The following is a 12,150-nucleotide window of genomic DNA, read 5'->3' as shown; positions in this document are numbered from 1 at the left end:
ATCTTATCCCAAGATATCCGGGATGAGATCCGACCTAGCGACGGTCGGTCTTGCAAGGTGGTCCGACACATGCCCGGAACGCTGATAATTCGTTCGAACCGACTCAACCATTGTCTCGGTTTAGCGAGCCATGCCTCGGTTTTGACGCATCCTGCGGCGACCCGAGGTTTCAAGTCCGTGTCTCGTGGCTTGAAGTCCGAGTCTTCGGACGGATGGCCACTTGATATGCTTTATACCCAATTGAGATCTTGCACAACTATCTTGACATCAAAATTTTGTAGTAGGGAGGCATGATGACACCATCAGCTCTATGAATTTCGCCCAGTCATTGCGATTCTAAGGGGCCAAGGTTAGAGAGAGGTGAGGAAACAAAGAGAGAAAGATAGTCTAAGTACCCGAGGGAGCCAGGGATGGACCGAGGATTTAGATTGCCTTAAAAATGCTCAACATACCAAGGTGTTACTTGAAGAAATAGTCTACTAAAGAAGATGTTGGAGTTAGGAGTAGAGTTGGAATCAGCAATATCCAACCATCCCTTTTTCAGAAAAAAGACTGTATGGTATCTTATTTCTTTCTTACATCTCAATCAAACATAGATCAGGGACATTCCATTCAATATATCCCGGTCACATCAACAACAACCATTTTTATTGTATTTCCATTAATTTTCTTTTATGCTTTCTTTTACGTTATTTTTGCCTACTTGAAGCCACTTGGCTCTATAAAGTAATGCAGGATTTTTTTTTTGTATTTTTTATTTTAATTATGTTGGCCCAATTCTCACAAGTTATGTGAAGCACGAATAAATGTAGAAATGCCGAAACTTTGCCAAATCCAAAATAAAAAAAATAAAAAAATAAAAATCATAAATTTTCCTACAATAGAGATTGCATAACATGTTAGTAGAAAATAGTGCCTAACACATTCCTTTTTCATCGCCGAAGCTCTTACTTGGAATTTATGATCACAAACAAGCCACAAAAGTCACTTGTATTGGGGAGTTTAATGATTTTCTAACTCTTGAGGAGAACAGATGAGATTCCTTTTTTAACGTGAGCTTTTATACCATCAATCCATCATCTATCCATCGAAGACTAAATTATCCAAGATGACAAGCCTAGAGTTGCAAAGCCTAAAACAAAAGGTAAATGCTCTCTTATTGGATAGCTAAAATCAAAACACACGCTGGAAATAGCGAGATTTCTATCAAGACTCTGATATTGACGCTCAGTTGAGCCAAAATTGAATATCCAAGAGAAGAAATGACAGATTTGGACCTTAGAACCAATTTCGGTCATTAAATATCAAATCAAAGAGCTTTTAGAGTAAGTGGTGATTTAAAATGGTATCAAAGTGGAATGTCAGATGTTCGAAATCTTGGGAGCAGCAATTATGCCTCCCTAATACTCACGTGGGGCCTGCCATGTTGCTGGTGTTGGAGCTCGCTGGAGAAGATGGTCGGCCGCCCTTTCTTCCTTTTTAGGCCCCACCTAATACTCATTATTGATCCAAACCTTCCAATCCAAAGCCTATTTTGCTGATGCCAACAGCCAATAATGCTAACAATTTTGACCCAAATGATGTGGATGAATATAGTAAGAAAAGACTTGATGACTTATGTTTTAACTAAAAGTTTGGCTCTTCTTAGAGTAGAACGGCAGAACAAGATTCATGTAGCCAATCCCAATTAATTGGGAGAAGGCTTATATCGTGACCACGGCGATGACAATGACAACAAGAGAACGAGAAGTCTACGGTGGGGTTTTTTTTTTTTTTTTTCTCACATTCATTTCACCCTCAACAGCTAATGCAGTAGATCTATACATTCATCAAGTGGGCCACATGCTTACAAATTATTTCCAGATTTTTCCACCAATCTAAACAAGGCCTAAAAGTTCCTTTTCTTCCTAGACAGTTCAAATTCTAGTGAAACTCCACTACATATTTTGAACTAATACAATTGAATACATGTTATCAGAGAATCTGAAGATTCATCATCTCTAATCCTAAAAACAAAACATATCCACCATGGTTATAAATTATAACAGTTTTACTCTACGCGAAGGACAGTCGGATTTTCGGGAACTTGGGTGCTTCCTCTTCTCATTAGGGAAAGCTCTTCCACCACCTTTTTCATGGTGGGCCTCTTTTCTCCATTCAAGCACAAGCATCTTTGAGCGATCATGGCAATTGCTTGTAAGTCCTCCATTCCTCCCTCTCTCAGCATTCCTTCATCTAAGATCTTGATCAAATTCCCTCCTTCGACACAAGATAGAAAATGCATGCAGAGGCTATTGTAGTCTGGAGACAGCTCCTGCTTGATCATTTTCCCATAAAAGAGCTCGACTAAAACCACCCCAAAGCTGTAAACATCGCTCTTCTCTGTTAAATTTCCAGTTTTAAAGTATTCGGGATCCAAGTTTGCCGGAGTTCCTTTGATTACTGTCAAAATCCAGCTTTCATCGAGTGGAATTAGCCTGGAAACTCCAAAATCCGCTAGTTTGGCAGAACAATTCTCATCTAAGAGTATGCTCGATGATTTGACGTCTCCGTGCAATATGGGCATTGAAGCACATGAGTGTAGATATGAAAGAGCTTCCGGAGGCGATGCTTCAATGACAATGGAGTTTGATCACCAGCATCTCCATAGAGTTTTTGGTACAAAGTGTGATTGGAGATGAACTCATAGACCAGGAAAGGGACTTGGGTCTCCAAGCAGCAGCCCAAGAGCTTAGCGATATTGTTGTGACCGATTTGGGTCAGGATGACAAGCTCGTTTATGAACTGATTAACATGCCAGTGGGCCACTTGCCGTGATTTCTTGATGGCAACCAATGAACCATCTTCAAGGGTTCCCTTGTAGATTGTGCCTTGGCTGCCAATGCCTATGATTCTGGTGGCATCATAATTGCCGGTTGCCTTCTTGACCTCTCGGGCGGAGAAGATTTTTGTGTGTTTCATAGCAGTACCTCTATTGGAAGAGGAAAATTGTTGTAACAGAAGGCCTCCATTTTGATGGAAGTATGTGGCTTTGAGATTTTTGAGGTTTCTCTTCCTTTGAACCCAATAGAAACGAGCAGAACATAATATCAGCAATAAAATGCTTAGTAAACATAATACTGCAATGAATAAAAAAGGTGTCAGATGTAGCTGTCTGAATACTATATAGCGATTTGTTTCTGTAAAAATCATAAAACTCTCAAATTCATGGAATGCAAGGGCCATGACAGAAGACTTGGGCACGCTGTCCGCATTCTTCATACAAATCTATGGAAGATGGGGACTGAAAATTGGTAACATGATGCTCCCACCAGGGGTAGCATTTACAATTGACTGGCCCACTTTGGTGATGGCCAAAAATTCCCACCTTCCCAATAAATCGCCATTTTTGGGACGGCCGAGAAAAGTTTAGAGCAACAGTCGAGATAAAATTCTAATAGTTCAAATGGTTAGAAATAACCAGTTGCTGCAATTCTTTACAATTGAGCCATCCATCAGGCAGCCATTCAGTTGGTCGATAGGGTTCATGTGTGGTGTTTGATATACATTGAAGAAGAAGAGGAAGAAGAAAAGAAGAAGATCATACGAATGGTTAATTTGGTATAAAGGGTAGATATAAATCTCTTATGGCATCCACCCCCCAATTTATGACCATTGCCTACAGTCCCAACTGGGCAGACACAAGTGTAATTCCAAGCTCTGCTCTGGCAAGTAGCTTCTGGCACACATGAATTTCTCCCTGATCTGCACTCATTCAAATCTGCAACCCATATTGCAAAAAAGAAAAAAGAAAAAAGAAGAAGATGATAATTAGAACAGAGGAAACACCCCTATTTGTATGCAGAGTTATTATTTGATGCTTGATCGAAATGGACTTTCCTTTTTCTTTTTCTTTTCTGATACAGTATTGGCATGCATTCATTTTCAAGTAAGCTACATCATCAATCTTGCGTGCCCCACAATGAGATTGTTCATGTATAATGCGAATAACCAATGGTCTACAATTGGACTGTAAGGAAGAAGGATCATCCCAGGGGGAGATCTTTTGGGTTTCTATCATCTACCATGAGACCTACCATACCAGGGATTTAATCGCCGAAGGGTGGAGCACCCTTCTACAATGCGTTGGGAAAATGTGCGCGTATGTACCTGGTAGTAAAGATGAATTGAAGACTAAATCCCATTTAGTAACATGGATTTAGAGAAATCACCCATGAATTTGAATTTTGAATTTAAATTTCAGAAATCAGCAGCCTAATAGGCAAAAAATGGAGCCATGTATGCAGCAACCACAATAGCAATTACCTTGGCATCCAGCAGAGCCGCTGAGATAAGGATTCGGCATTTGCAGAGATAACCATAGTTTCGCTTCGATTCAATACAGTAGCTGTTCTCTCCACATGGATAGGAACTCGAATCATTCATTGCGGAGCAGCTTCCATTTCCTATAGCCCAATCAAGCTTCATACTAATATTCCTATTGAAGTCCCAAAGATCGGATATGTTGAAAACATATCCACCATCTTCAACCACGAATCCATAAGAAGGCATGTTAAACAAGAAGCCCTTATTTGGTCCAGCTAGGAAGACCATGATTTGAAGTTCGTTATGGATCCTAGGTAAGGTGACTTGGCAACAACCGTGCCCGGTGCAAGAACCATTAACGACACTGTCTCTTGTATTGCACCTCGAGATGCATGAAGAGGGTACTTGGCCGGGATCTTGGGAGATCAGCCCCCATGCGTTGCATCCCACAGTGACGAATCTGTTCGAGTCAGAGAACGTGTAAGGACTGTTCTCAGGCAATATGATCGAGACACCTTCTTGGTAGCTTGAGTTTGAGAAAATGTATGTTGAAATGAATGGAGTGGAGTCGACATGCACTCCGTCTTCTGAAATCTGGAGGATTGAAAGGTTGGATTGTGCTAAGAAAGGAATGCCTTGGCGGCAAGTGACTTCGAAGCCAGGGAGGAAACAGCCGTCTCCGACTCCGAACGGGAAAGGGATTCGGACGTCGCCACATCTTTTTTCGCAGTTGGGGTTGTATGAGCCAAGATTGCTTGCTACCAAGATGGGGAAGTTGCATGTGATTACAAGCAATGAAAGGAGAAAGTAATAAGAAAATGTTGCAGAGAAAGCCATGGTAGAGGAGATGCTTGTGTTTGCTTGGTTTTTGTCTGCAACGTCTCATGTTGTACACGCAAACTAAGAAACATATACATACCAAAAATCATCAAAGGGACCGGAATCATCTACAAAACCCAAGTGGGGTCCACCATGGTGTAAATATAAAATTCAGTACGCCCATCAGTTGAGAATCATTATTACCCATGATCAGAAGATAAGCTCACGATAATAAATATATGGGCCGCACCAATGGGAAACAGCTAAAGTTCGTCCACATGAGTTTTTTACTTGCGCCTGATTAACGGGTTTGATGAATGGTACAAACCATAATAGTCCCACACACAAACCTATGGTTGGCATCTCATCCCAATAGTACAAACCTAAATTTTGTAATACCTCGAGTGCTGGCGTGTCCATTAATCTTGGTGGGGTGCAACTGATGACTGGCTTGGATGAGACATACACAACAAGATGGGCCCCACATTCCATCCACAAGCTTCTATGGTGAACACCCCCTTTCCATTGTCCCCCATTTTGATGTAGCCGAGTTAGATCAGGCTGGATTTTGGGTCTAGGACTAACATTGGGGGAGCATATGATGGACGGTTTGGATGGACCTAAAACATCAGGTGGGCCTCACACAGCTCGAACGCATGGTAATTAGGAGTGCGTTAGAAGGTAATTGATCTTATTCAATCCCAGGTATGCCAAATCCGGGTGTCGATTAATACAAGGCGTGTGTTCGAGGAGACCTAAGATTGGATTCATGTCGTGTTTTTGCCAGTCATTGAAATGCGTATAGGTGGCAGATCATTAACCGTACACACGATATCCATTCACGTCAATCCAGACCATCGAAATGCTTGGCAGCCTTCGTGGATGGAGCCTGGCCTGAAAATCACAGCCGATCAGGTGATCTTAATTGTATGATTTAAACGGTTGCACTAGGACTACTGGCAGTTTTAGTTTAACTGTGCATTTGATGACAAGAAATCAGAAGGGTAGGATCCTTAGATAATGAGATTTTGCTGTCTATGCTCCATTTACATTCGGGACCGTGATTTTTAAGTGCTCCTGGTGGTGTTGCAACGTACCCATGCATGTAGAGGAGCAAATGCACAACGTAGTCCACCGCAAGGTTTTAACTTACTAGAGAGAGTACTATGGAACTTTCCTTTTTCTTTACTAACTGGGGACTGGTTTTTTGTACAACCTGGCTACATATACGAGAATTGAGATCTAACCAACAATCATCGTTGTATCTTGGATGAGCCAGACACAAAAAGCCACGCCCAATCACTGTACCTTGCATGGGCCAGACACAAAAAGCCACGCGCACTAACAATCTTAGTTGGTGGGATTTCTTTTAAATAAAATAAATAAATAAATGGCTACATTTTACCCATGGTCAAGGACGGTAGATTGAACGGTTCATAAGGTGCTACATGGTAGTGGTGCCATATATAGTATGCAAATTTTCGGCCGAGCGAAGAGACCATAGATCAACTTAAAAAAAAGAAAAAAAAGAATTAGAAACATTATAAGTGAGAGTATTAAATATTATTGTTTTATTAAAAATAACTCTCTAAGCTATAATAATTAAAGATAATTTTGATTTGTTTGTTGGATTGGCATAAGACCATCTGCTTTGTTGAATTCTTCCGTTATTTATAGATCTTTATAGCCATTATCTCTCAAGCATTTTTTCCTTTATTCAAGAGTTATGGCAGTTGAATCGTTATCACATTGATTTTCTAGATCCTTCATTCTTCTCTTGACACTTTTCACCTCTTAGACTTCTTGGCAATGCCTCTTCATTAGCTGGTGGGTATTATCCACCTCAGTGCCAGTTGTACTTCCCTAGAAAGTGTTCCAAATATATATCTCTAATGTTTTTTCACATGCTATACCTTTTTGTATACGATAGGCGTCATTTCCTAATTGGCTATTTCAATAATGGTAACAAATAGAGCACGACATTGTCCCCCACATCACTTCGCCTTTGGGCAAAAATGTGATAGTGGCGGTGGCCCGTCTTTCGGCACAATAAATGCAATTGCTCAATCGGGTAAAAACATTAAATTCAACCATCTTAGTCAAACTTAGCTATCTCGATTGAAAAACATTAAATTCAACCATTTTGGTCGAACTCGGCCATCTTTGTCGAAAAACATCAAATTTGGCCACCTCCGTCGAACTTGGACATCTTGATTGAAAAACATCAAATTTGGTAATCTCGGTCGAACTCGACCATCTTGATTGAAAAACATCAAATTCGGTCATCTTGGCCGTCAAACTTAACCATATTGGTCAAAAAACATTAAAGTTAGTCGCGGTAATGGAGACTGTCAGTCAATCTACTCTGGATAAGGCTTATGGTAGACGAGAGTGATAGTTCGATCAAGAACTTGGTCTGTCACCTCTTATACCAATTGTAAAACTTGGTCACGGTCCAAATGATGTGGTTCAGCCAAATGAGGTGGCTTAGGACCTACCGAGTATTATTCCCCATTGTGAAAGATATTCTCAAGGAAAGGTTGCCCCTAGACATTCTCTGATTTCTGACCTTAGGAATGAAATTCATGTTTTCTCATTTGAACCATCTAAACTCTACATGTTGAGGAATATTTCACATTTTCTGTACTGGAACAAGATCTGTGTTCTGTTGTAGAATAAAATCACTGGCGATGCTAGCAATATAGGTGCTAGATTTTCAACATAACTAGTCTCAACAATTTGCTGAGGCACAGTGGGCACTCTTTTAGTAAAAATAGTCATCATCTACTTCAAGCTCGCAGTCTAATTGGCCATCCACATGTTGAAAATTTTAGCATGAATTTGAGATTGCTCAACCTGAGTTTGTGATTGCTTTGCAATATGCTGAATTCTCATTTGCATATCGCGTAGCCCAACCGACATTATCTCAAGTGGATCAGTTCGAGATGATGATGTCATGTCCTAGTTTGTAGGATTGGGTACTAGGTACGACAACAATTTAGGCACTGGCTGCACTTGCATATACTCCTTTGGTGCAAGAAGTTCACTAATTGTAGAAGTATTATGAGTACCTCTTTGGCTCATTCTTTCATAAAATTACTACACCGGTATGTATACTCAAACTCTCGAGCCTCACTAGGCATGCCAAAAATTGTTGGCTTCCGGTTTGGTTTTAGTCACGTGTTGTGTATGTGAGCGTGTCAAATTGATTGTACGGCTTGATTTAAACCAAATAACTTGACCTTAAGCATCAATATATGAAGATACGTAGACTGCGATCATATATGACTGATATCTGAGAAGGTCGATCGCCTACTCAGCCACTTGCAAAATAGTTGTAAGATAATTAGGCGATAGTCAGAGGGTGAAATTCTTCCTCCGAAAGATAGGTTGTAATTTGCCTTCCATACGAAAGGATTTTAATATATGGGTGCAGTCGAACATAAAATAAATACTTACAGTCGGTCACAAATATCAACTACAATAGGCCTTTTCGAAAGAATTACTTGTATTGGTGATATGAACAGTCCAACGTATAAACATATACTTGGATTACGACTAATAATTACTGCTATTGGATTATTGTTATTCTTAGGATAGAGTTAAGTTATGGTAAGGAAATATAAATTTGATAAGTTTGTTGGATTGGTATGAGACCATTTGTTTTATTAAATTCTTCCGTCATTTATAAATCTATATCATGATTATCTTTTAAGCATTTCTTTCTTTATTCAACAGTTATGGTAGTTAAATTATTACCATGTTAGTCTTCCAAATCATTCCTTCTCCTCCTGATATGTTTCCTTTCCTAATTGCTCTTTCTACTCAACCGATTTCTACCTCGTAGACGTATCGACCGTGCCTCTTCATCAGCTGACGTCTATCATCTAGCTCAACACTAGATTTACTTTTGTAGAAAGTGTTCCAAAATATTTTTAAAGATCTTTTACATGCTATATATTTCTGTGCAACAACATGTGTCATTTCCCAATTGATTATTTCGGGATGATTAGATATAGGGTACAATGCTCACCATAAAGTTACATTTACCATCTAACCGGATTGAAAGGTCACATAGACTTGGATGGATGCATAGTGTTCCGTGTGTGGTCCACTTGAACTTTGGTAGTAACTATTTAAGCCCATTGTATGGTCATTGAATAGTTCCAGATTTTTTTTAAATATATAAAACTCATACATCAGGGTGGGCCTACATCTTGATTCGATTATATTATTTTGGGCCCACATCTCAATTAAACTAGATTGTATTTTTAAAGCCCATATCTTAATTAGACCAAATTTTATTTTTAGGACCCACATCTTGATTCGACCAATTTTTGGTGCCCAAATCCTAATAAGATCATATTATAATTTTAAGGTTCGCATTCTGATTTGACTATCTTTTAGGTCCACGTCTTAAGTGGATTATTATTATAACATCCAGATTGGATCAGATTTTTTATATTTTTTATTTTTGGGCTCATGTCTAGACTGGACCATATCTTTTTAAGGCCTATATTTGATTGGATCTGATTATTTCTGGCCCCATATCTTGGTTGGACCATTTTTTTAGACCCACGTTTTGATTGGACTAAATTGTTTATATTTAACTATATATATTAAATTGTTTGTCCACATAAAACGTCATTTAAATTCAAAGGCCAACTTCTATGACTAATATAATGTTTGGTTTAACGTGCGATCAGTTCAAACTTTTATTAAAATGAACTTAATAATTTATTTTGAATGAATGAAGCTCCTATGTATAATTTAAATATCATTTAAATATTTACCTCCCTAAGCTATATCGGATATATCGGATGTAAATGCCAGTTATAAGATAAAAATAATTTACATGCTATTAAAAACATATAATGATTTATCTATAAATCATTTACGGTTTAAAGCCAAATAAACCATTTACCGACATCCAAACCAGCCCCAAGGGAAACCGCTTCCCTTTCCAACCATTCCCTCGAAAACGGACGCGGATTTCCTGCTAAAGCCGTTCGCTGGAAGTTCCTGCGCTGGGAACTAGGTGAGGCTCACTGTCGAATTTGTGAGAAATCCTCTCCGTCCATTCATTTTTTTTAGTTCATTTTAAGACATGAGACCAAAAATGAACCGTATCCAATGCTCAAGTCGACCAAAAACGTGATAATTGAACGTCTACAGTTGAAATATTCGTGAGACAAAAAAAGTTTTGCATCATGATATTACTTATGTTTTCAGTACATCCAAGTACAAATGACGTTACCAACGGTACGGATGGCATGTAAACATCACAGTAGAACCCAGGGAGGTTTCAATGGTAGAAATTTCTCTGACCACCTTTTCCTTTAGTACGACCAACTTAAGTCTTTTATCCTTTTTTAACTTGGATTCATCTCCTAAAATGAGCTCAAAAAAAGGATGGACGGAGTGAATTTCTGAAAAACATCACGGTGGACCCACCTAAGTTTCAAGCACAGGAACTCCATGCGAAAGGCTTTCGCAGGAAATCCGCGTCCGAAACAGTGTTTCTCGGGCAAATAACATTTCCTGGAAAAAAATAAATAAATAATTCCAGGAAACCAAACAAGCCCTTGAAAAATATTAGATTATCGTGTAAAGATTTTCTCTTTTTTAATATAGATGGGTTTTAATTGAGAAATGAAAGGTTTGAGTTTTCTACCTGAATATTCAGCTGCTCGCAAATCTCTCATAATACAGGATTTTGGCAATGCGTTGCTGAGCCACTTACGAGATTCCAAAGCCTGTTCATCTTCTAGAAATCGTTCCCTATATGTAATCGCTGCAACTATCCGTTTAGAAATGGTAATATTTGTAACGGTTTTTTTTTTTTTTTAATTTTTTTTTTTCCATTACCCGCCCCGTGTATATTTTTCTTCCAATGTTTTTCATGGAATTTGCAGGAACCCTTCCTTTTCTACATTCCAAATCTCTGAAAATTCCATTAATGAGTGCCTACCAATCCTTTCCGCATGGGCATTGGCTGTGACGATGTTGCACTTGTAGCTGGTAGGCAACAGGCTAGCCATTGGATATGTATCACCTGTTGGGCGTGGAATTCGAATTGGGGATCTGAAACATGGAACTCGGTGGCATGCTTAAATCAACCACATGCTGCCAATTCTCCTCCCCAATCTGATGGGGAGATGGTATGCCGATGAAAAGGTCCCAGTCAAGTACAAGTGGATAGGGAGGAAGTGGAAACGCTGCGGCCCATTAAAGAGGGGACGCACAATGCACGGTCCGAGGAGTTCGAGCACAAGGTCCATGAGAAGGGAGCACGCATATGCGGTCCAAAGCGGGACGTGTGTTGCATGGTCCGGAGTGGTGCATGTATTAGGTACTGAGAGGGGACAGATTGCCATCCAAAGTGGGGTGCACTAAGCATGGTCCCATGCGCTGCAAGTGCTTACGGTGTGAGCGCTATGACGAGAGAGATGAGATTAAGGAGTTGTTTGGAATTTCTCTCCAAGGATTCCCAAGGTACATGGAATTTTTTTTTTTTTGGAGCCATTCATCCTCTTTCTCTTTCAGTATTCGCCAAGTAAGCATTGAGTTTTATTGATGAATGAAAATAAGGTACAAAGATGAATTAAGGGACAGATTACATTAGCATGTTACTTGTTAGATCGACAATGCAAAAATGGTATGGTTTCAAAGCCCAATTCAACTGAATTGTGATTCATTCAATTCATTGTAGGGTAAATGACCATTTTAATTTCAAACTGGCTAGCACCATCTCCTAAAATTGCTATTCACTTTGTTTCAAGTTGAATATGAAATTATAGTAATTTTGATTTCAGGGAGGGTCGTTGTCATGAATGGGAGTGGTGTTAGCCCCACTTTGGTCATTTTCTATTTACTGAATCCAGTTATTTCAATTCCATTCAATCGAACAGCAAATGAAGATGGAAAGTAAGTCTAGTTCGAAGATTGGAATTTATTTGGATTAGTATTTGAGCTGTTTCTTTCTGATTTCGGCTATTTTGCATATCATGATAGTTTGACAGGTGA

At 39.3% G+C, this 12,150-nt stretch overlaps 1 protein-coding gene and 1 long non-coding RNA gene across 2 annotated transcripts; one reads left to right on the top strand and one right to left on the bottom strand.

Annotated features, from left to right (window-relative positions):
- Positions 1-2,050: 2,050 nt before the first annotated feature.
- On the bottom strand, positions 2,051-5,142 carry LOC131249616 (wall-associated receptor kinase 5-like). Its single transcript, XM_058250410.1, has 4 exons — positions 4,306-5,142; positions 3,663-3,744; positions 2,637-3,119; positions 2,051-2,547 (listed from the first exon to the last, which is right to left on the bottom strand). Exons 1-4 carry the CDS (start codon positions 5,140-5,142, stop codon positions 2,051-2,053), a joined length of 1,899 nt encoding a protein of 632 aa, XP_058106393.1.
- A 5,562-nt stretch (positions 5,143-10,704) lies between these two features.
- Positions 10,705-12,102, top strand: LOC131218844 (uncharacterized). Its single transcript, XR_009157871.1, has 2 exons — positions 10,705-10,941; positions 11,040-12,102. It is a non-coding gene; the product is annotated as an uncharacterized LOC131218844 (long non-coding RNA).
- The last annotated feature ends 48 nt before the right edge of the window (positions 12,103-12,150 follow it).

This window comes from Magnolia sinica, chromosome 1, assembly GCF_029962835.1.
Source record: "Magnolia sinica isolate HGM2019 chromosome 1, MsV1, whole genome shotgun sequence".
NCBI lineage: Eukaryota > Viridiplantae > Streptophyta > Magnoliopsida > Magnoliales > Magnoliaceae > Magnolia > Magnolia sinica.
This window is presented reverse-complemented; position numbering and strand designations above follow the sequence as displayed.